The sequence below is a fragment of the Callospermophilus lateralis genome, chromosome 7, assembly GCF_048772815.1.
Source record: "Callospermophilus lateralis isolate mCalLat2 chromosome 7, mCalLat2.hap1, whole genome shotgun sequence".
Taxonomy (NCBI): Eukaryota; Metazoa; Chordata; class Mammalia; order Rodentia; family Sciuridae; genus Callospermophilus; species Callospermophilus lateralis.
In genome coordinates this window covers 5,556,094-5,577,760 of record NC_135311.1, presented here as the reverse complement: position 1 = coordinate 5,577,760, position 21,667 = coordinate 5,556,094, and the positions used below count along the sequence as shown (strand labels likewise).

The window sequence follows — 21,667 nt, the reverse complement described above, 5'->3', positions numbered from 1 at the left end:
ACTTTCCCGGAGCTTGGGCGGAGAGGCAGGAAAACTTCCTGGCCGGGGCTCGGGGACGCTGGGTCGCCAGCCCCGCAGTCCCGCCTCCGGGTGCCACCCCTCCCCCGCGCCCCCAAGTGTCCGCCATGGCCAAAGCCTACGACCACCTCTTCAAGCTGCTGCTGATCGGGGACTCGGGGGTGGGCAAGACTTGTCTGATCATTCGCTTTGCAGAAGACAACTTCAACAGCACCTACATCTCCACCATCGGTGAGCCCGCCGCCGCTCCCAGGCCCCCGACGCCCCTGCGCCCTCCTTTGCCGGCGCCTGGACCAGTGATCCTCCTTTGCAGTCGCCTTAGTCGCCTTTGGGGCTCCTAAACTCCAGTCCCTCCACCCCTGTCTCAGACCCATCCCCCATACATAGCTGGGTACTCAGACCTCTAACCTCTCTGAGGCCTCCAGGTGACTCTGAGGCCAGCCTCTCCTTGTCTGTCTTTCTAGTCTCCCCAATTTCACAGGAGTCTTTCTCTTGGCCCTCTAGCTCCTCTTCCCCAAACCCCGTCCACACAGGACTCTTCCTGATTCCCCGTCCACCGTCCCTGACTTCTGTCTCTTTCTGTCCCACTGACCCTCCAGGCTCTCTCCTGGCACCCCACCTTACCGTCCGTTCCCCAGTCTCCCTCTCCTCAGCTTAATAGAGGATTGGACAGAGGGGACGGGGCGACTGGGTGTGCTCAAAGACTGAGATTATGAATCTGCGGCTGCCTGATGAGGAAGGTGGGAATGAGGGGACTTTTGGGGTCTCTGAGTCAGCCTGTTGAATCATCTGCTCCCTGGGGCCCCCAGCAGCCTAGGGGGAGGTGCCCAAGTTTCTGCTAAAAAGAACATTGTCTCCTTTCCTCCCTTCGCCTTTCTTCATGTCCTCTGGCCTGGGAAATAAATCAGAGAGATTCTCAAGACAATTTTGGTTACAAAGGCAAAATGCCCCACTGTGTGAGTCTCGGACTGTCTTAGTTCCAAGCTTAGCCCACCAGTTAATTCTCATGGACTAATGTCAACTACCTTTTCCTTTACTCTGTACCCTAAAGTGCCAGGAGGATGGTGGAATATGATAGTAGAAGGGTCTAGGGAGGCTGAGGCAGGAGGGTCACGAGTTCAAAGCCAGCCTCAGCAATTTAGCGAGGCCCTAAGCAGCTCAGTGAGACCCTGTCTCTAAATAAAATATAAAAAAGGGCTGGGGATGTGGCTAGGTGGTTAAGCACCCCCGCATTCAATCCCCGGTACCAAAAAAAGGAAAAAAAAAAAAAAGTAGAGGGGGGGTAGCTAAGGAACTGGAAAGAGGAATGTGAAAATAGTGGGAGGAAACAGAAACTTAAGTGGAAGAGTTGTCAGCTGGGGTGGCCTGAAGCCCTCTGCAGAATTTTCAAAACCTCGTCCATAAAATCTGATTAAAACAGTATACTTACTATACAAATGCAGCTTTGGGGGAATGCTCCTAGTTCTGTACTTCCAAGAAGTTGCTTGCCCGAGCGCTGCCTGCGCTCCTTCCCGGGTCTCCACACATCCCTGTGGATGCACAGGCATACACACACTCTCTGCTTCAACGCACAACTTCTGCCCACAGGAATTGACTTCAAGATCCGCACTGTGGAAATCGAGGGGAAGAAGATCAAACTGCAGGTCTGGTGAGTGGATCCCCCAGGACACCTAACTAGACCTCCCGTTCGTCTCCTGGGACTCTTTCCTCCTGTTTGCTTCATTTCTCTCCCTTTCCCTGCTGTTTCTTCTACCATTTCTCCTAATTTATATATCTTGCTTATTCAGCTGTCCTTCCATCTCTTCCTGCTCTGATCCTTTTCGGCCCGTAACTCATTTCCCCCAGGTCCAGAGCATTCTCTGCTGTTCTGTTTTTTGGGTTTTCTTCCTTTCAGTACTAGATTGACCCAGGAGTGCTTTACTGCTGATACCACTGACCACATCCCCAGCCCTTTTTATTTTTCAGTTTGAGACAGGGTCTCCCTAAGTTGCTGAGGCTGGCCTCAAAAACTTGTGATCCTCCTTGCCTCGGCTAGAGGATTTTTTTTTTTTTTTTTTTTTATCTTAAAGAGCAGAGCAAGAGCTGGGATGTAACTCTGGTGAAGTCCTTACTTCACATGCAGGAAGCCCCCTGCTCAAAAAAAAAAAAAAAGACAATTAGATGGTAGGTGCCCAAAAAACAAGACCTCTTGTTTACTCATTGAATGCTTCCTCTATGCTAAGCACTAAGTATCATTTTATGTTTTATGTGTATGTATCATTTTCTCTAATCCTCACTCTTTGTGAGACATATTTTATTGTCCCCATTTTACAAATGAGGAAACAGATTTGGAGAGGCTGGATAACTAACAAAGGTCAAACGGAAAAGGTGAGTGAGTAACGGAAAGGCAAAGACTCATAGACAGGATCTTGCTAAATTGCTGAGGCTGGCCTTGAATCTGTGATCCTTCTTCCCTGGCCTCCTGAGTCACGGGAATCGTAGGCGTGGGCCACTGTGCCCAGCAGAGCTATTCTTTTTAGCCCCACCACGTTGTAGAAGCTGATTTCTCTGGTGGGAAGGAGTCTCCTAGGGGGAGACTCCTTCTGTCCCACCCATGAATTCTTCTCGTTCTTCAGGGACACAGCTGGCCAAGAGCGATTCAAGACAATAACTACTGCCTATTACCGTGGGGCCATGGTATGATGTGTGGTTCTGGACAAGGGCTGAGGGCGTGAGACAAGAGAATATAGGTTTATGAGAACAGAGGGCAGGGGAAAGTGGGGCACGCAGTGTGGGCAACAAACTGCCCCCCATGACCGAGAGTTTAGACTCCTGGATGGGACTTCTGGGGTCATTTAGAGCGTGTTGGGGAGCCTACATGGGAATATGGTCCAAGGTGAACTTTGTCTTCTCCAAGGGTATTATCCTAGTGTATGACATCACTGATGAGAAATCCTTTGAAAATATTCAGAACTGGATGAAAAGCATCAAAGAAGTAAGAACCCTCCAGACGACATGGGGGAAGTGGGTAGACCATGGAGAACTAAGGGGCTGGGCGGACAGGCAGGGCCACTTTCACTGGTCTTACACTTCTGCCCCCAGAATGCCTCAGCTGGAGTGGAGCGACTCTTGCTGGGGAACAAGTGTGACATGGAGGCTAAGAGGAAAGTGCAGAAGGAGCAGGCCGATAAGGTGAGGGCCAGGCTGGGCCGGGTGAACACATGAACACATCGCGAGGCCCGATGGCAGGGGGCTTGGCTGCAGCCCCTTTTCTCCAGCTTTCTCCTTCTCATTTCACCCTACAGTTGGCTCGAGAGCACGGAATCCGATTTTTTGAGACCAGTGCCAAATCCAGTATGAATGTGGATGAGGTGAGACCTGCCCCCTACCTGCTCAACCACCACCAAGCCATGGAATCTTGAAAGGTAGACGCATCCCCGCTCCAGTCTGTTCTGACCAGTCTCCCCTTTAGGCTTTCAGTTCCCTGGCTCGGGACATCTTACTCAAGTCTGGGGGCCGGAGATTGGTGAGTTGGATCTGCTGGCTGGGTCCCACTGGCCCTGTGTGTCTTGGGAGGAGAGCCATGCTACAATTCCCAGGAGGGGAGAAAGAAAGCTTCCGTTGACTCATAGGCCAGCCAGCCCTCCCATCCTGACCTCTGCATCCTTCTCCCTCCAGGGGAACCATCACAAGCCCCCCAGCACTGACCTGAAGACCTGCGACAAGAAGAACACCAGCAAGTGCTCCCTGGGCTGAGGACCCCCTGCGGCCTTCCCACCCTGAGCCTGGAGGTGGAGCCGGGGGAGCCAGGGCTGAGGGACTGCACAGGGAGGGGGCAGCGGTGCCTGAGAGGCGGATTGGTGGTGAGGAGCCGAGGAGAAGACAGAGAAGGGAAAGAAGGAAACCAGGGGCCAGGAGAAGTGAAGGAAGGAACAGAGGAAGTGAAGGAAGGTGAGGGGGAGGATGAAAGGGAGGAGGAGGGGTAGGACGGATAGCCTCAGGCCGTGGACTTTCTCTGGTTTTTTTAGGTCATGAATATATGTAAATATATCGATTTATTTTGATACTCGATCAGGTTTTTGAGTCCTGTGAGAGGCTGGCTCAGCCCCACTCTCTGAAGGTTTGTCACGCTGCATGGTCTTCCTCTGTATTAAAGGCCATTCTTTGCACAAATGTGCCCCTGTTTGGGAAATTTTCATTGTTGTCACTCACACCCAGGTCTTACCTCTCCCATGTTGGTCCCCTGGAATTTGGCCGGGTGCGTCTCTCCCTTTCCCAGATGTTTGGCTGCTGAGGAAGACAGCCGGAGCAGGAGGCAGAGTGACCTGAGGGACTGAACCCCCTCTTTCCATCGTGGGGTTTCAGGACTAAGGATCACTATGATCATAGCCTTGTCCTTAGCACAGGAAATTCCAAGGGAGGACTTGAGGAGCCCTAGTGTCAGGGACACAACAGGACCTGGTGTGGCTTAGCAGTGATCAACGCAAGCTTCTTCGACACCCACCCACCTTTTCTTTTTGAGGGGCCTGAACTCAGGGCCTTGATTGTGCTAGACAAATGCTCGGCCACTGAGCTAAATCCCCAGCCTCCATGCGTCTTTGATTTTGCCAGAAATCTGTTTAGGTGTTTGGTAGGCATTATTAGCTGCTTTTATAGGGGAGGAAAATGAGACACAGGAGAGGTTTATGTATCCATAAACATTTATTGAGCATCTATGTTTCAGGCACACAGTCAGTTAACATAGCTCTTGGGTGGTGTTTTTTTTTGTTTGTTTTTGTTTTTATTTTGGTACCAGGGATTCAACCCAGGGCACTTAACCACTGAGCCACATTCGCAGCCCTTTTACTTGTCATTATTTTTGAGCAGAGCCTCACTAACTTGCTGAGGCTGACTTTGAACTTGTGATCTTCTGGCCTCAGCCTCTGGAGTTGCTGGGATTACAGGAGTCTCTGGGATTACAGGCATGCACCACCACTACCAGCCCTTAGGTGGTTCTTATAGGCAGAGAAATAAGCAAATTTTAATAAAAACAGTTAACTCTTGGGGGGTGAGGGAGAGACACATGCCAAAATTATCAGCATGCAAAAGAAAAACCACCAAAAAATTCAGGCTTGATATATTGCCCCCTTAAGTACACATAGCAGCCCTCCCTTTCGATGATACTGGGGATTGAACCCAGGGGCACTCAACCCCTGAGCTATATCCTCAGCCATTTTTAGTTTGGATTTTGAGACAGGGTCTAGATAAATTGATCAGATTAGCCTTGAACAACTCCTGCTGCAGCCTCCCAAGTAGGAATCACAAGTGTGCACCACCATGCCCAGCTCAACATTTTTTAAAACAGCAGATTTTTTTTTTTTTTTGGTAGTGGGGATTGAACCCAGTGGTGCTTAACCACTGAGCCACATCCTCAGCCCTTTTTATTATTATTATTATTTTTTTTTTTATTTTGAGACAGGATCTCACTGAGTTGCTTAGGGCCTTGCTAAATTGCTGAGGCTGGATTTGAATTTGCAACCCTGTAATCCCATGGCCTCCTGAGCCCCTGGGATTACACCCACTGCACCTGGCTTGATATTTTTCCTTTCCTTTCCTTTTTTCCTTCCTTCCTTCCTTCCTTCCTTCCTTCCTCCCTCCCTCCCTTTCCTCTCCTCTCCCTTCCTTCCTTCCTTGCTTGTTTTCTTTTCTTTCTTTCTTTGCTGGTGATGAAACTCAGGGCCCTCTAAGTGCTGGGAAGGGGCTCTACCACTGAACAACATCTCCAGCTCTGGACCTTCATCTTTTATTAAGATCAATGAAAATGTCACATTTGCTTTGAACAAAATAAATGTACCACTTGAAGTGTTATTCAAGTGTTATTCAAGCTGTCAAGACTGACAGCTTCATCATACCCCCAAACAGATATTTAAAAATTCACTTTCAGAGCAGATATCCAAGTTGGTTGGTTTTTTTTTTTTTTTTTTTCTTTTTTAGATAAATTTTTTGGTACCATGGATTGAACTCGGGGGCACTCAAGCACTGAGCCACATCCCTAGCCCTATTTTGTATCTTATTTAGAGACAGGGTCTCACAGAGTTGCTTAGTGCCTCTCCATTGCTGAGGCTGGCTTTGAACTCTCAATCCACCTGCCTCAGCCTCCCAAGCTGCTGGGATTACAGGCATGCACCACCATGCCTGGCCCAAGTTGGTTTCTTCTAAGTTTATTGGAAGTGAAATCTTATAAGATCACAGGGTTTACCCAGGCTCAGTGGTACATGCCTATAATACCAGAGACAGGACAGCAAGTTTGAGGCCAGCCTAAGTCCTAAGCAATTTAGCAAGACCCCACCTCAAAAAATAAATAAGTAAATCAGGTGGGGGATGTTGCTCAGTGGTAAAGTACCTCTGGTTCAATTCCCAGTGCAAAATAAATAAATAAATAAATAAATAAATAAAATAAAAAAATAAATCACACAGAACAACTTTCCATGAGATAATTTCCATGAGATAAAGTAGATGTAAGATTATGGTAAGGAATAACAAATGCTAGCATAGTGGGCCCACTGACTCTGGAGGCTGAGGCAGGAGGGTTATAAATTCAAGACCAGCCTCAGCAATTTAGCAAGATCCTATCTCAAAAAATAAAGAGGGTTGGGGAATGTACCTCATGGATAAAGTACCCTGGGTTCAATCCCCAGCACTGAGAAAATAAAAAACTCTATCATACCTAAAAACCAGGGGAAAAAAGCCACAACCAATTTTCTGTAACATATAAACATGAGACACATGGGGCATGATTATTACAGATCAAGGTAGCCATGGCAGTCCTTGGTTACCAGGTCTTGTGATCATGTTGGAAAATTTTCAGATATGTTGCTAAAAGTACCTGGTATGAGAAGGGATAGGAAAAAGGGGAAAGGGGACACTATTGAGATAGATAGATAGATAGATAGATAGATAGATAGATAGATAGATAGAATCCTCAGGAAAAGAGAAGAATGGTGCACCCCTCCTGCCCTATAGTTTTATTGGTGGTCTCACAGAAGTTTCCAGAGAGCTCTGCCCAGGTCTGCCTCTTGACTTTTGACTGACAGCAGGATTGCATCAGACTTCCAAGTCCCCACTGTGCATGATAAGAGAGTCAAGGTAGGGCTGGGGCTGGGGCTCAGTGTGAGCCCTGGGTTGTGTGAGACACTGGATTCCATTCTCAGCACTATGTATAAATAAAATAAAGGTCTATCAACAACTTAAAAAAAAAAAAAAAAAAGATTCAAGGTAACTCTTGGTCACTTTGGTGCACACTGACTGATTCTAATTGGAACTTAGATCTTTTTTTTTTTTTTAAAAGAGAGAGTGAGAGAGGGGGGAGAGAGAGAGAATTTTTTGATATTTATTTTTTAGTTATCATCGGCGGACACAACATGGTGCTGAGAATCGAACCCGGGCCGCACGCATGCCAGGCGAGCGAGCTACCACTTGAGCCACATCCCCAGCCCCGGAACTTAGATCTTATAGTTAGGGGCTTTCTTCTAACATATATCCCTGAGTTCTAGAATCTGGTCTGTGTAAAGGTCACAAAAGCCCCTTCTCCTTCAGGGTAACTTGTGTTCTTATCAGGGAAGAAGGAGCATTTTGGGCCTGCATTTCTTCTGCATAATAGGTTGTTTGCTGAGGAATTTAGCATATCCTATTGACTTAAGTCAGGGAGGGCCGTGGGTAAATTGTTTTTTAAAAGAAAGCAAGTGGAGGTCAGCATAGTGGGCCCTGTTTGTAGAATTACCTGCTTAACGTTATGTTACTACTGTTTGTGTCTATATGCTGCCTATCATTGGCTCCCACTTGTAACCCCAGATGCTCTGGAGGATCTCAAGGTCGAGGTCAGCCTCAGCAATTTACCAAGATCCTCAGTAACTTAGTAAGATCTTGTCTCAAAATAAAAAATGAAAAGTGGGAATATAGGTCAGTGGTAAAGTGCCCTTGGGTTTAATCCTCAATACCAAAAATAAAAGGAAAAATGGTTCTATTCAAAGCCATCTTTGTAGGTAGAAGACATTGCTTCAAAAGTTCCATCTTCAAAATCTCCAAAGGTGAACAGAGCGTTTGTTTGCTTATTTATTTATTTATTTATTTATTGGTGCTGAGAGTTGAACCCAGGCCTATAACATGCCAGGCAAGTGCTCTATCACAGAGTTAAAGGAGAATAGGCAGGGGGGCAGAGGTTGGGAAGTGAGACAAAAGGCAGGCAGTGTACATAGGTAACTTAGTTAACCTATGCTGCACAGGCCAAGGCAGGGAACAATCTCAACTTTCAGGTTCCTTGGTATCAGAGTGGGAACTTGCAGCCTTTTAGCCTCCAATCTCAGCATGAGGAAGCTGTTCTTAATTCAGAAGGGCGGGGGGAGCAAATTCAGCATTCATGTTTGTATGGAGTTTAAGTACTTCTTGGTCTATCTATTGAGCATCTAAGAGAACTAAACTTACATGGTCCCCAGTGTCTGGGACGCTGCAGTCACACATTATGTATGAAACCAAGAAACAAATCAGGGCTGAATTCGGAGAGTAACAAATACATTACCTGACAGTAAAGTGGGAACCCAGAGTGTGGGTCAAGTCCCCCCTCCCTTTTTTAATGTTTTTATTAGTACATTATAGTTATACATAATATTGAGGTTCACTGGACATAATGTCCAGTACTTCTTCCTTCCCTCCTCTGGCACTGCAATTTTGAGTATATAAAGGTTTAACTCCATGGGGATAGAAAGCACGCTTAGTCTCTGGCCTGGGAGCTGAAATTTTGGAGTCAAGCCTCTTGTCTTCCATTTACTAGCTTGATAACCTAGGACAAGTTGTTAGAGAGCTGGGGCCTTCCAGAAAACTGAGGCAGTGCAGAGGACCCCCTTCAAGCCCGAATTCTTGCAATCAAGTCAGAAAGGTTTCAGACATGTTGCTCAGAGTAATAGATGAGTTTAACAAAGGGATAAAAAAAGGGAAAAAGGACACTCTCAAGGGAGAGAGCTGATCCTCTTAGGAGAGGGACAGTGTGCCTCTCCTACACTTGTTTTATTGGGGATCCCAGAGTCCCACCCAGGCCACCTCTTAACTTTTGACTGATAGCAGTTATACCTCAGATTTTCAAGTCCCCACTGCCATGACAACTCTGTGTCACTTTGGCCCAAGCTGACTGGTTCTAATTGGATTGTGAACCACAGATTCTTACAGATTTTATGGTTAGGAGGAATTACCCTTATCTCCCTGAGTTTCAGGATCTGGTCTGTCAAGAGAGTCACAAAAGTCTTCCTCTTCAGGGTAACGTGGGTGAGGGGTGGGTGAGGGTGGGTTCTTCTTAACGTTATTTGTGGCCTGCATTTCTTCAGCAGGAAACAGGTAGTTTGCTGAGGAATGTGACATAGCCTGTCCACTTAAGCCAGGCAGGCCAACAGGTAAGTTCCTTTTTGAAAAAGAAAGCATGTGGGGGTCAGTTTGGTGGCCCCATTTTATAGAATTATTCCCTTAACCTCATGCTCCCATCACTTGCATCTGTCTGTCCCCTAACAAAGTCACCTATGCTCTCTGCACTGACTCACAAAACAAGATAATACTGAATCCTTCTGAGGATCAAAAGCAGCTAAAAACTGAATTTAAAAAAGTTATGACATATGACAGAGGCAGCTCAATGGTAGGGAGCTTGCTTAGCAGGCATGAGGCCCTGGGTTCCAACTCAGGCAAGGAACAATCTCAATTTTCAGCTTCCTTGGGTGAAAGGAGGAGGAGTGGAAAAAGTGAAGCAACACTTTCAGAATGTTTTCATATACATTTCATTAGCATCTAGCAAAAAGCAGCAATGCACATTAGCATTCCGTTTCACACAGAACACTGAGAGCCACTGTCCTAAGGTCACACAGTTGACAAGCTCCTGAACTCCCAATCTCGGTCTTCGCACCGGGTTAGTGAGTATTCCCTTATGTAGGCGCTAGGGACAGTGGAGACCAGCTGAGGAAAAGCTCTGCGAAGTGGTTTAGCAATGAACACCGGAGGGGGTGGCACGGTCCACCTGCGTAGAACAGAACGCGAGCCCAGCAGTCATAGTCTCACCCTCACGGTGCCCCTGGACTGCTCCCCTCTCGTGGGGAGGGGAAATGCAGCCTTGCCGCCACCCCAGACCGCCACGCGGGCTTTCTCCCTGGGCCGTAGGGGACAGAGAGGGGGTCGGAGAGGCTAGGGATTAAGGGCGAAACCCAGGGTTCTAAGGAGGATCCAAAGTCCCGGCAGGACGACGGACTGTCCCCCTGCTAACCTAGCCCAGAACGGGAGAAAGGCGACGACCCAGGAAGCGGTAAGCCGAGAAACCACGCGGACCCAGCCACCGCCACCGCCCCGCTCCTCCCGCACTGCCGGGACCGCCAGGCCTCACGGCCCAGCCAATCGGCCGCGTCCTGCCGCGCAGGCGCAGTGAGACCCGCCCCTCCGCGCCGCCCGGACACCCCCGCGGCGGACTACAGGTCCCAGCGGGCGGCGCCCCAGCATCCTCCGCGGGCGGGATGGCCGCGCGCGGGGCGGGGGCAGAGGTGGGCGGCGCTGGGCCCCGGCGCCGCAGCCGGCCTTCCTCCCGCGCCGCGCGCCCGGGCGAGGGGCTCCGCTTCCTTGACAGCGGATTCGTAGGCGCTTTTCCCGTCGCGACCGTGGGGTCGTCCCGGCAGAGCTTTGGCCCTGATGGGCAACCGGCCGTTTCACCTTCCTGAGCCGGACTGGCCCGGAGCTCTGCGGGGCGAGCGCCTCTGCGTTCCGGCAGGCTCGCGGCCCAACTAGCAGGTCCTGTGTCCCGACAGGTGCGACCCTGACCGCCCATGCCTGCGGGCACCGGGAGGCGCGGCCTCCCCCAGGGCCTCCACCTGTGCTGGCTCTTCTGCGCTTTCACCGTAGAGCTCTGGTAAGGAGGCGGGGGCCGAGGGAGGCCGGCGGGGCCGGAGGAGAGCCGTGCCCACCTGGGGAGGACCGCTGCGGTAGGGGAGCCTGTTTTCCGGATTCTAATTTTTGCCCCTTCGCCCACCCGCTACAGCCGAGCCGAGGCTTCCGTGCGGGAGGAGAAGCAGTCAGGTGGGTGGCTGCCCGACCCCACGCCCCCGTGGTTTATTGTTTTGCATGTCTTCCCTGCACACCCGGAGCTCGGACGGAAAAGGGTGGCACCGCGCGGGACGAGGCAGCGCAGACCTGGGATCTGGGTGCGTAGAGCTTCGGGGGCGAACGTTTTCTGAGTGGTCTGGGCCGGCATTTCTTTCCCCTTTTAGTGAGCACCTCGACTTTGCCGTGCTGGCTGGGAGAAGAGTTCGTGGTCGCGGAAGAGTGTACTCCATGTTCCAGTTTTCAGGCTGTGAGCATCCCTCCCCTCCCCCGTTTTCCCCCAACATCTAACCAGTCCCCGAGTCTCAATAAGCATGCCTTTGCATCCTCTTTTCTTTCTCCTTGCAGTGTCAGTATACGTCCAAATCTGAACTTGTCTTCCCCCTGAAAACATGTTCCTCTCTTTCCAAGTTAATAACAGCGTTCAGCTGATAACCAAGTTTTGTTCTGCTTTTGTTTTTTGTCTTACTGTATTGGGGATTAAACCCAATCCTACCATCTAGCTCTCTATCATCTAGCCTCATCCCCAGACCTTTTTTTATTATTTTGAGACAAGGTTTAAGTTGGCCAGGCTGGGCTGGAACTTGAGCTCTTCCTGCCTCAGGCTCCCAAGTTGCTGGAATTACAGGCATGCACCTCCATGCCCTGTGGTTCTGTTCACTTTTAATACACCATGCTCTGGAATCTGGCCTTATGTCCTTCTACACTCTTACCCTGAAGTGTTTTTTCCAACACACATTTCTAATCATGCAACCACCGCCTTCAGCATCCACATCCTCTTTGTTAGCTCTGTTTTCTGGCCAGCTCTGACCATGACATTTGGGCACTTGCCCTTTTGAATGGCAACCTCTCTGTTTCTCCTGCTGCCTCTTCCTGACACATGCTTTGGTCCTTTTCTCCCGGCAGAAAACCATCCCTGAGTGTGGTTCCACAGGTTATGTTGAGAAAATTACATGCAGCTCCTCTAAGAGAAATGAGTTCAAAAGGTAAGGGCTTTTTCTTTTCTTGTAGACTAATTATCTCCTTTCCTCCTGTGACTTCATCCTGGGTAGCATGACATGTTGGAAAGAGGGAATTTGGAGCTAAATTACTTAAACCCAAGTCCTGGTTTTGCTTCTCAGCCCTGTTATTGGCCATATTTTCTCTTCAATAACATCAGCTAATGCTATCTTTGTTATCTCACCAGATGATGTAAACACTTTATAAGGCTGACTCTGTTTTCCTCTTTTTCTTTTGGCTGTTACCTCCTTGATGGGGCTGAAGTAGAAGGGAGATGGAAAGGAGAAGCTGTCTGGCCTTCCCTGGGAATAACTGTTCCTTCCTATCCTCAGCTGCCGCTCAGCTCTGATGGAACAACACTTATTCTGGAAATTTGAAGGGGCTGTGGTGGGTGTGGCTTTGGTCTTCGCATGCCTTGTCATCATCCGTCAGCGACAACTGGACAGAAAGGCTCTGGAAAAGGTCCGGAAGCAAATTGAGTCCATATAGCTACATTCTACCCTTTTATCCTGGGTCTTACAGACCATATCTCAAAGAAAGTGAAATGGACTGATTTGCGCCTTTGGTTCTTAGGAATCTTGTGGTGGTAACCCCTTCTCCCCATCTTCCTCTCCATGTCATTAATAAGCACAATAAAAAAGAGTAAGTTAGTTTCTTTCTCCCTATAGTAATTTGTTTTGGGACAGGAAATCATGGGAGCAGAGAGAAAAGGGGGTGGCAATCTCCCAAATACCTACCTTCCCCCCTTTTACTACTTATTTAAAACTTTTGGGATATAATTTTAACTAGAAAATTTATTTCTTAGTCAAAACTTTTGTTTCCCTCAACCCTATCCCCAAAGAAGAAATAAAATCACAGATACATAACAAAAGTATTTGAGGTACTCTTTTCACACAGGCTAACTGGGCCTCAGGATACAGATATCTCCTATGTTGTCCTGAGGTGATTCAGACCCCCAAGAGCAAAGACACCTGAGTGGGAAGACCAGGGGGAAGCAGAGCTATAGGGGAACCTTGGGTTCCTTATGGTAAAGGGGAGTGGGCCAGGAACGTTCCAGCTCACATCTCATCTGCATGCAGCACGGTTCTGACATGCCCACCAGACCCAGTCTCCACACCCCTCTTCTCTATCAGTGTTCTGGTCGACGTGTTTGCAATCTGGGTTCTAAGTGACTCTCCCATTTTGGACTCTTCCACTGGAGTCTCTCGACTTTCTGTCATATCCACATGGGTCAAGATATTTCTGGAAATCACTGTGAGATGAAGGAAAAAGCAGAGAGTAGAATGTTTCTCTTGGGTGGAGCACCCTAGACAGAACAGGTAGGACCTCTCTCCCACTTCTTGACTACTGTGCGCAAAGCCCCCTTGCTCACCAGGGAGCTTCTCACCTCCATGAGGCTGGTAGTCCTCAGGCCCCGCTTCTGGTAGACCCTGAAAAGGACTGAAGCTGGGCAGGATGATGAGAACCAAAGAAAAAAGAAGGATCTGGAAGAAAGCAAGACACTTGGGCTGTGGGGACAGTCAAGGAAGGGAGCAGAGGGCAGCTGGGGTCTTCTGGGTTGGGAAGACTGATGTAGCTAGGGAGTGGGGGGTATCAGGATGGAAGTGTGGGGGGAGACAGATGATGGAGGCTGGGGGCGATGGGAGGGAGACAGACTGATGGTACCAGAACGCAAGTGCTTGTCTGGGCAGCTTTGTTTGAGGTTTGAGCAATGAGCGTCTGGAGCTGACGGAGCTGAGCCACCAAGGAGCTGAGAAAGGAGGAATGAGGAGCTACCATCATCTGGGAACCATGGCCCAAGAATGGTGCTCGGCACTTCCCCACCCCCGGCACATACATAGTGTTTTCACTCACAGGTTATGTCTCTCCAGCTCCTGGACTTTCTTCTGTAGCTCCTGGTTCTGTGCAGAACAGGCTGCCACCCTTGGGAGTGGGGAGAAGCAGGACAAGGCTCAGCAATCTGAGTCCTTCACCTTGCCTACCTTGGTGAGGAAGGGAACCAGACATAGCCTCCTTCAGAAATGTGATCCCAAAGTACCTGTTCTCCAGCCCATCGATGTATTCTTTCTTCCGTCGCCGACTGTCCTGAGCTGACTGCTTGTTGCGGATTTTCCTCCTGACCTTCTTGAGGATTCTCTCCTCTGCCTGGTAGCCGGGGGTGTGTCAATTCTGGGCCCTTAACCTCCCTCAACTGCCCAGCTTTTCCCTGGGATCCTGGCTTCTCAGAGGCCATAATGGATCCTCTGGACTGAGATGCCCTTTGGGAAAGGGAAGGGTGTTACCTTGGTGAGGGGCAGGTGAGAGGGCAGAGAAACCCCTTCCTGCCCCAGCAGACGCTTCTCCTCATCTGTCAGGAACAGAGTTTGACAGGGCAGCTAGGGGATAGTGAAGGTAAGATGGGAATGGGGACAGGGTCATTACATTTTCAGCACACAGCAGCACCCCACCATGCATTCTGGAGAGTGCTTGATATCTGCACTAAGGAGTAACTCCAACCTAGAGGTGAGCTGAGGGCTAGGCACAGTGGCACATGCCTGTAATCCCAGCAGCTCAGGAGGCTGAGGCAGGAGGATCACAAGTTCAAAGCCAGCCTCAGCAATTTAGGGAGGTCCTGTCTGTAAGTAAAAAATAAGAAGAGCTCGTTCAGTGGTTAACAACCCCGGGTTTAATCCCTGGTACAAAAAAAAAAAAAAAAAAAAAGCGAGCCCAGGGCAGAGGCTTGAGACAGGCCCTAGATAGAGCCAAGGAATCTCCTGAGGCTGATAGGGGAGAAGGTGTGGTTTCATCATATCTTCTGTTCAGAGACTTGGGACCTGGACATTCTGATCAAGCTAGGGAGTGCCTGCTCTGATCCCTGACTCCCACAACTTGGGAGCATCTTAAGAGGACATGGAGTACTCACTACAGTGGGGTTTGTTCAATTTCCTTACAGCAGAAAGAAAAAATCCTTACAGCAGGTTAACAATCCAGATCCAGCCATTAACTTCCATTTGGCAGTGTATGTTATCCAGTGCCCGTCAACCACAGAACCACAAGGTCTGAACTCCACTTTCAGGCCTAGGTTCTGCCCCCTCTTAGACAAGGAACTCCTGTAGGCAGTCACACTGAGTGACTTCCCACAGTAAAGCATGCAGAGTAGACAGTGGACAGATGGTGACTTCGGTTAAGCTGGACCCATCAATGGAGTAAGCTGCATTCTTTTTTGAAAGATTTATGCTTGACTTTGTGACTTAAGAATTTGTTTTAGCTTTTAGCTAAGCCACGTACTTTTTTTCTTTTTGCAGTACTGGGGATAGCGCCCAGGGGTACTTTTTACCTTTTACTTTGGGACAAGGGCTCACTAAGTTGCCCAGGCTGGCCTCAAACTTGCAATCCTCCTGCCTCGGCCTCCCATGGAGCTGGGATTACAGTTGTGGGACACTGTACCTGGCTTGACTTGGCTTCTGGTTCAAGCTTCACCCACAAGTTTAGATGGAAGCTAGAACCTGTTCCTTGCTTTGGGCTTGGGAAATATTTCCCAGGATAAAGGAAGACACAGTGACCTGAATGTAGCCACCTTTCCAACCTCACTGCACAATCTCCAGCCCCCTCAGAAGGCTTCTGATAGGGTTCCTGAAGAGCTGGCCCCTGGGTATTTGCTACAGTGGAAACACTGTTGCAGTTTCTTCTCCATCACTCTGTATCCACCAACCAGTTGGATTCCCAGGCTACTGTCCCAATTCTGTCCTGACCCAAGGCTGAAACAATGGCTCTGGCTAAGCATGCAATGCACACAAGTTGTGGGCTTTCTCCAGAGCCTTGTCCCTCATCCCAACTTAACTGAGTCATCACCACCTTATCCACACGGGCTCCCTCTCTCACCCCCTTGTCCTTTCCTGCTCCTAAAGTTGCTTTCATTGCCTTGGTCTTCAGGCTCAGTGCCACGAAAAGTGGGGCAAAGACACAGTTCCTCATCAGCTTCCCCCTCCCTCATCCCCTGTGCCACTGTCTGTGAGGATACACGTATGTATCACAGAGCACTGGTCTGACGGACCCCAAGACTTACAAGTGTGGCAGGAGGCACTGGGGCTGCAGTGCTTCTGGGCAGGATGTGTGCATGAGCATCAAAGGTCAGTTCACTGACCATGCAGGCATCTGGCACCATGAATTGTGGGCTCCACTGATCTGAAGGAGACACAAGAAGCTGGGACAAAAGAGAGGTTCACCCTGAGGCACCAGAGGCTGGGCAGTGGCATTGGCTGGGGAAATTCCCATAACCTCATGGCTAGGGCTGGGCCTCTTCCCACAAAGAAACTGACCTAGCTGAATGGAGATGAGTCCTAAGGTTGGCCTGGCTTCCCCCTGCATCCTCTGCAGGGCCTCTGCCTCATAGACAACCTCATAGAGGGCAGGAGAGCTGGGTGCCTGCACGGCAGGGGGACTGTCTGAGAGGCCAGGATCCTCAGAGTTGCCACTATCGCTGCCAGGAGATGCTTCTGAACAGTACACCTCATTGGGATCAATGAAAAGCTTCAGGAAATCTTCAGATTCACTCTCTTGAAGTCCCTATAATCGGAGAAGGGTATACAGGTATGCCAGGAAGTCCTAACTGGCATACTTGTATATCCTACATCAGATTTAGATCCTTCTTACTTCAGTTTCAGTCTTTTCTTGGGGATGGGGATAGTTACAACTAATATTTATTTTGGGTTCACTGTTTTCAGGTCTCTTTTCAAGTGGGTGCTGAAGCCTCTTGGGTCTTCTTAGCCCAGAGTTGTGTCTCAAGCCCACTTCCTTCCATTCCCATTCATCACACTTACACAGCCATGGCCCCCACTAGAATCCCAGCCATGTAGCGCCTGTTCTTGTAGCCTAGTCACTGGAACCTCTGGAGGGGAACAGTTGAATCCCAGTTCCAGTAAGGATCCTGTTGAGAAGATATCTTCTGGGGGCTCCAGCAACACGTCTAGCAGGTCAGGGGATCCGAGCTCCATGCTTCTGCAGGAAGGTGTGCAGGAAAGTTACAGAAGGGAGATGCTCCTGTCCCTACCCCCACATCTTCTGGGCTTCTCTGCACCCTCTTCCATAACCCACTTCCTTACCTGCCGCAGCCCCCACACTGGCCACCGGGAGACTTCGCCTCTGGCCTATGTCTTACGTTCAGAAACCGGGTATTACCTGCTGACCGCCCCAAACACTACACCTTTTCTTTCCTCCAGGATCTCACATCCTGGTCCTGCCCAGCCAAACCCCGCCCCCCGCCAGACACCCGGAAAGCGGGTGGCACCTTGCACGGAGCCAGGCTGGGGGCGCTGTATCTGGGCACTGGGGTGTGAGACGCCGAACGTGCGCACACGGGGTTGAAGGAAAACAGGTAGCCGCGCCTTCAGTGCCTCAGGGTCTCAGGGTCTCCCAGCGGCAGCTCTTTCTGAGAGTTTGAGGTCTCCTCGGGTTAGACTGAGACGGCGGTGACCGGAGCACGACATCCTTGAGTGCCTGTTCCCCAGCCATCGCTTTTATTGGAGGGAGACCAACGCAGGATCGCAAAAACAAAAGTGCCGAGAGTCACGCCCCAAACTTGGAACAGGCCTCTCCCGCTGCTCGGCGCTCTGCCCACGCCGAGTCCCAGTGGGAAGCTGAAGACCGGAGGGTTGAGGGACGTGGCATCAAGCCAATGGGATTATCGGCTCAAGACCGACTCCTCCGTAATTGGTCAGAATGGTCGGAGTCCGGCCAATGGGGCCGCAGTATTTGTTTGGGAGGCGGGGATTTGGGTCCGCGGACTGAAGGGCCGGCAGAAATCAGAAAATGAGCGGTGGGAGCGCGAGAAACGTTTGGGGGACCTGGGTCGGAGCCAGATCCGATTCAGGGTTTGCTTACCACGTGACTCTGTAGCCTCAGGTTATTACCTGGGACTAAATAACCCGTTGGCTCGAATTAAGAGGGCTTTGCGGGGTCCGAGGGGACGAGGGGATTGCGCAATTGCGGGTTTTCCAAATCGTCCTCGGAGCATTTACGCGACCGTACGGACACGGTCGCTGGCCTGTCACGTAACGGAGGGACAGGGCCCGGAAAAGTGCAATAAGTCCAAAAAACCTCTTGCGTTTGGTTTGGGAATTTGCGTGTGATTACCAGCAAATGGCTACTTCTGCCTCCGAGCTGCTGGGGTCACGGGTGTGTACCTCTGTGCCCGGGTCTCGGTTCCTTTTGGTGTGGGTGCTGGGGACTAAACCCAGGGGCGCTTTAACACGGAGCTACATCCCCAGCCCTTTTATCTTTTGAGACATGTTCTCGCTAAATTGCTGAGGCCTGGAGTTTGCCGTCCTCCTGCTTCAGTGCTGAGGATCGAACCTGGGCCGCACGCATGCCAGGCGAGCGTGCTACCGCTTGAGCCACATCCCCAGCCCCCAGACTCACAACTTTAAAGCTCAGCCCCAGGAACTCAGTGAGGCACTAAACAACTCAGTGAGGCCCTGTCTGTAAATAAAATACAAGTAGGGCTGGGGACGTGGCTCACTGGCTCAATGGTCTATTGCCCCTGAGTTCAATCCCCCGGGCACCAAAATAAATAAATAAAATAAGCAGGGCCGGGGTTGTGGCTCAAGTGGTAGACCAAGCACTTGCCTGGCACATGTGAGGCACTGGTTTCGATCCTCAGGACCACATATAAATAAATAAATAAAATAAAGTATTAGTCGTCTGTCTACAACTAAAAATTAAAAGAAATAAAAATATAAAATAAAGGCATTCTGTCCATCTACAACCCCAGAAAAAAGGGGAGGGGGGGGCTGGGGATGTAGCTCAGTGGTAAAGTGCCTCTTCAACCACCAGTACAAAGAGAGAGAGAGAGAGAGAGAGAGAGAGAGAGAAAAGGAGGCACTCTGACTCCATTTCTCCACTTGTTGCCTGGGCTGGGCTCAGACTCCCTAATAGCTGGGACTATAGGAGTGCACCACCATGCCTGGCTGCATTCTTTTTTTTTCTTTCTTTCTTTTTCTTTCTTTCTTTTTTTTTTTTTTTTAGAGAGAGGTGAGAGAGAGACAGACAGAGAGAATTTTTAATATTTATTTTTTTAGTTTTTGGCGGACACAACATCTTTGTTTGTATGTGGTGCTGAGGATCGAACCTGGGCCGCTCACATGCCAGGCGAGCGCGCTACCGCTTGAGACACATCCCCAGCCCCCTGGCTGCATTCTTATAGTTTAAAAAACTGTTTTCATAAATACTATTCTTATTTAATCTACAACAACTCAGAGGCAAATAGAGAAGGTGATATTTTGCCAGTTTTATCAATGAGAATAGACAATTAGAAAATAGTTCATGACCAGATAAATAATATTACCAATTGAATTTTTTTTTTCTTGGATCTAGTGTCTGATGGTCCAGGAATCACTTCAAGGAAAATGATAGAGCCATACTGATATAGCTATGATTGTCATCTGCCTGCCTCCCAGTAGTACTCCAGATATAAGGTAGCTGGGTAAGCAAGGCAGGAAAGTTTCGGTTTTTTTGTGGTGCTGGGGATTGAACCCAGGGCCTTGTGCATGAAAGAAAAGCAACTTACCAACTGAGCTATGGTATGATTCTCCCTGTAAAGATTTAAACAGGCTTAGGGTAAAAACAGGAAAGCGCTAATATTGATTGAGCAGCTATTATATGGTCACATTTTCACTTTATTGACATGAATTTCATAGCAACACAGAGCACACAGAGAGGTTACTAACTTCCTCAAGGTTACTTTGTAAGTACCTGAACCAAGATTTGGATACCTGAACTAACATTCTTCACATTATATTAAACTATCTTACTGGGCTTTCTCAAATTTCCCAATTACATCTTTTCCTGTTCATCTCTGCATCCTGGTCAGGTAGTAAAGAGACAAAGCAGGCTTCTGAGATTGAAGCATAGCTCTACGAAAGCAGATATGTTCTTGTTTAGATCTTTCAGAGAGCAAGGGAGGTGGTTAAATGCATTTTGAGGGGCTTCCTGAGGCTTAATGTGCCGAGATGATTAAGTGGAAAATATAGGCGGTTTCTGTTTATATTAGAACTGGAAGGAAACTGCCATCATCTGCTAGTTTAACTTCCCTCTTTCCCTGATTATCAAGCTCTGCAGAGGGAGGAATAAATTTCCTTAAATTGCATATCAAATTAAGGTAAAGTTCAAGAGATCTGTTGAACGACATGGTGACTATAGTTAATACTGATGTGCATGTGAAAATTGCTAAAAGTATATTTGAAGTGTTCTGTCACAAATATGTAAGGTAATGGATTTGTTAATTAGCTTGATTCAGCCATTTCAAATTCTGTGTGTATATATACATTTCAAAACATCTTGTTGTACACCATAGATTCGTGCGCATTGTTTTGGTACTGGGATTGAACCCCGTGCTGCTCTACCACTGAGTGACATCCCCATCCCTTTAAAAAAAAATTTTTTTTTTGTAGTTGTAGATGGATAGCATAGCTTTATTTTATTTGTTTATTTTTTATGTGGTGCTAGCAAGTGCTCTGTGTCTGAGCTACAACTCCAGCCCAACTCTTTTTATTTTTTAAATATTTTTTTAGGTTTTTTTTTTTTAATTTTTTTTAGCTGTTGATAGACCTTTATTTTATTTATTTGTGTGTGGTGCTGAGAAACCAACCCAGTGCCTCATGCATGCTAGGCAAGCATGCTACCACTGAGCCACAAGCCCAGCTCCTCATTTTATTGTTTTTATAATTTATTTTTTAGTAGGTGGACACGATATCTTTCTTTCTTTTTCTTTCTTTCTTTCTTTTTTTTTTTTTTTTGTTGGTGGTGCTGAGGATCAAACCCAGGGCCTCACTGGGTGCTAGGTGAGCACTCTACCACTGAGCCACAAACCCAGCCCCCTTTTTATTTTTTTATTTGAGGCAAGTTTGCTTAGGGCTATGTTGCTTAGGGCCTAGCTAAGTCTGGCCTCAGACTTGCAATCCTCCTGCCTCAGCCTCCCAAACTGCTGGGATTATAGACCTGTGCCACTATATCTGTCTCCTTTTTATTTTTTAGTTATTATTTATTTATTTATTTTGGTGCTGGGAATTGAACTCAGGGCCACATACCCAGCCCTATTTTGTAATTTATTTAGAGAGAGAGTCTCACTGAGTTGCTTAGTGCCTCGTCATTGCTGAGGTTGGCTTTGAACTCATGATCCTCCTGCCTCAGCCTCCTGAGCCGCTAGAATTGTTACTGTTGCTGACTCCTTGCTTCCTCAATGTTGAAGTATAACACCAGAGAAGCACTCCGAGGCAAGGTCAGAGTGGAAAGTAGAAGTTTATTAAAGGACAGCAGAAAAGACTTCTCCCGGAGGAAGAGGAGGAAGAAGAAGGGGACCCAAGAGATGGAGTCTATGGAAGTGCGGTTGTTTCCCCTTTTTATAGTTCTTTCAGTGATGGAATGTAGGTGGGAAGGCCCAAGGGGTGGGACACAGGTGGGCCAAAGAAGTAATCTGGGCAGGAAGGACTTCTGAGTCAGCATCTTCAAGCTTGCTGGGGGCTGTTCATTAATACTTCTTTGGGATGGGCTCTGGCCTTGGGCTTTTCCCGGACTTCATTAACATTCCAAGAGTTGTTCA

The 21,667-nt window shown here is 48.7% G+C and overlaps 3 protein-coding genes across 4 annotated transcripts; 2 read left to right on the top strand and 1 right to left on the bottom strand.

Moving 5' to 3' along the window:
• The first annotated feature begins 14 nt into the window (after positions 1-14).
• On the top strand, positions 15-4,170 carry Rab13 (RAB13, member RAS oncogene family). 2 transcript variants are annotated; one of them, XM_076861987.1, is made up of 9 exons: positions 164-249; positions 618-758; positions 1,606-1,666; positions 2,634-2,694; positions 2,915-2,992; positions 3,100-3,189; positions 3,303-3,368; positions 3,470-3,523; positions 3,676-4,170. In XM_076861987.1, exons 2-9 carry the CDS (start codon positions 731-733, stop codon positions 3,751-3,753), a joined length of 516 nt encoding a protein of 171 aa, XP_076718102.1. In that variant the 5' UTR covers positions 164-249; positions 618-730; the 3' UTR covers positions 3,754-4,170. The 2 variants fall into 2 exon arrangements, with proteins under 2 accessions (XP_076718101.1, XP_076718102.1); XM_076861986.1 differs by lacking the exon at positions 618-758 and having other exon boundaries at positions 15-249.
• Positions 4,171-10,525: 6,355 nt separating this feature from the next.
• On the top strand, positions 10,526-12,743 carry Jtb (jumping translocation breakpoint). The gene is made up of 5 exons (XM_076861039.1): positions 10,526-10,903; positions 11,033-11,070; positions 11,262-11,344; positions 12,001-12,080; positions 12,426-12,743. The coding sequence occupies exons 1-5, from the start codon at positions 10,821-10,823 to the stop codon at positions 12,580-12,582; spliced, it is 441 nt and encodes a 146-aa protein (XP_076717154.1). The 5' UTR covers positions 10,526-10,820; the 3' UTR covers positions 12,583-12,743.
• A 178-nt stretch (positions 12,744-12,921) lies between these two features.
• Creb3l4 (cAMP responsive element binding protein 3 like 4) lies at positions 12,922-17,628 on the bottom strand. The gene is made up of 10 exons (XM_076861038.1): positions 17,360-17,628; positions 16,893-17,070; positions 16,392-16,638; positions 16,139-16,257; positions 14,376-14,468; positions 14,132-14,238; positions 13,948-14,016; positions 13,759-13,843; positions 13,481-13,577; positions 12,922-13,345 (listed from the first exon to the last, which is right to left on the bottom strand). The coding sequence occupies exons 2-10, from the start codon at positions 17,064-17,066 to the stop codon at positions 13,152-13,154; spliced, it is 1,185 nt and encodes a 394-aa protein (XP_076717153.1). The 5' UTR covers positions 17,067-17,070; positions 17,360-17,628; the 3' UTR covers positions 12,922-13,151.
• Positions 17,629-21,667: the final 4,039 nt, after the last annotated feature.

What these genes read in the sequence shown, in the direction of transcription:
- Jtb (XM_076861039.1), top strand. Translation starts at nt 10,821, where the DNA reads ATGCCTGCGGGCACCGGGAGGCGCGGCCTCCCCCAGGGCCTCCACCTG. An exon ending in CATGTTCCAGTTTTCAGGCT is followed by an intron (nt 11,345 to 12,000) that starts GTGAGCATCCCT and finishes TTCTCCCGGCAG; the next exon opens with AAAACCATCCCTGAGTGTGG. An exon ending in AAGAGAAATGAGTTCAAAAG is followed by an intron (nt 12,081 to 12,425) that starts GTAAGGGCTTTT and finishes TCCTATCCTCAG; the next exon opens with CTGCCGCTCAGCTCTGATGG.
- Rab13 (XM_076861986.1), top strand. Translation starts at nt 126, where the DNA reads ATGGCCAAAGCCTACGACCACCTCTTCAAGCTGCTGCTGATCGGGGAC. An exon ending in CACCTACATCTCCACCATCG is followed by an intron (nt 250 to 1,605) that starts GTGAGCCCGCCG and finishes TTCTGCCCACAG; the next exon opens with GAATTGACTTCAAGATCCGC. An exon ending in CCAGTATGAATGTGGATGAG is followed by an intron (nt 3,369 to 3,469) that starts GTGAGACCTGCC and finishes TCTCCCCTTTAG; the next exon opens with GCTTTCAGTTCCCTGGCTCG.
- Creb3l4 (XM_076861038.1), bottom strand. Translation starts at nt 17,066, where the DNA reads ATGGAGCTCGGATCCCCTGACCTGCTAGACGTGTTGCTGGAGCCCCCA. An exon ending in CTAGTGGGGGCCATGGCTGT is followed by an intron (nt 16,639 to 16,892) that starts GTAAGTGTGATG and finishes CTCCGATTATAG; the next exon opens with GGACTTCAAGAGAGTGAATC. An exon ending in AGACAAGCACTTGCGTTCTG is followed by an intron (nt 13,578 to 13,758) that starts GTACCATCAGTC and finishes GCTTTCTTCCAG; the next exon opens with ATCCTTCTTTTTTCTTTGGT.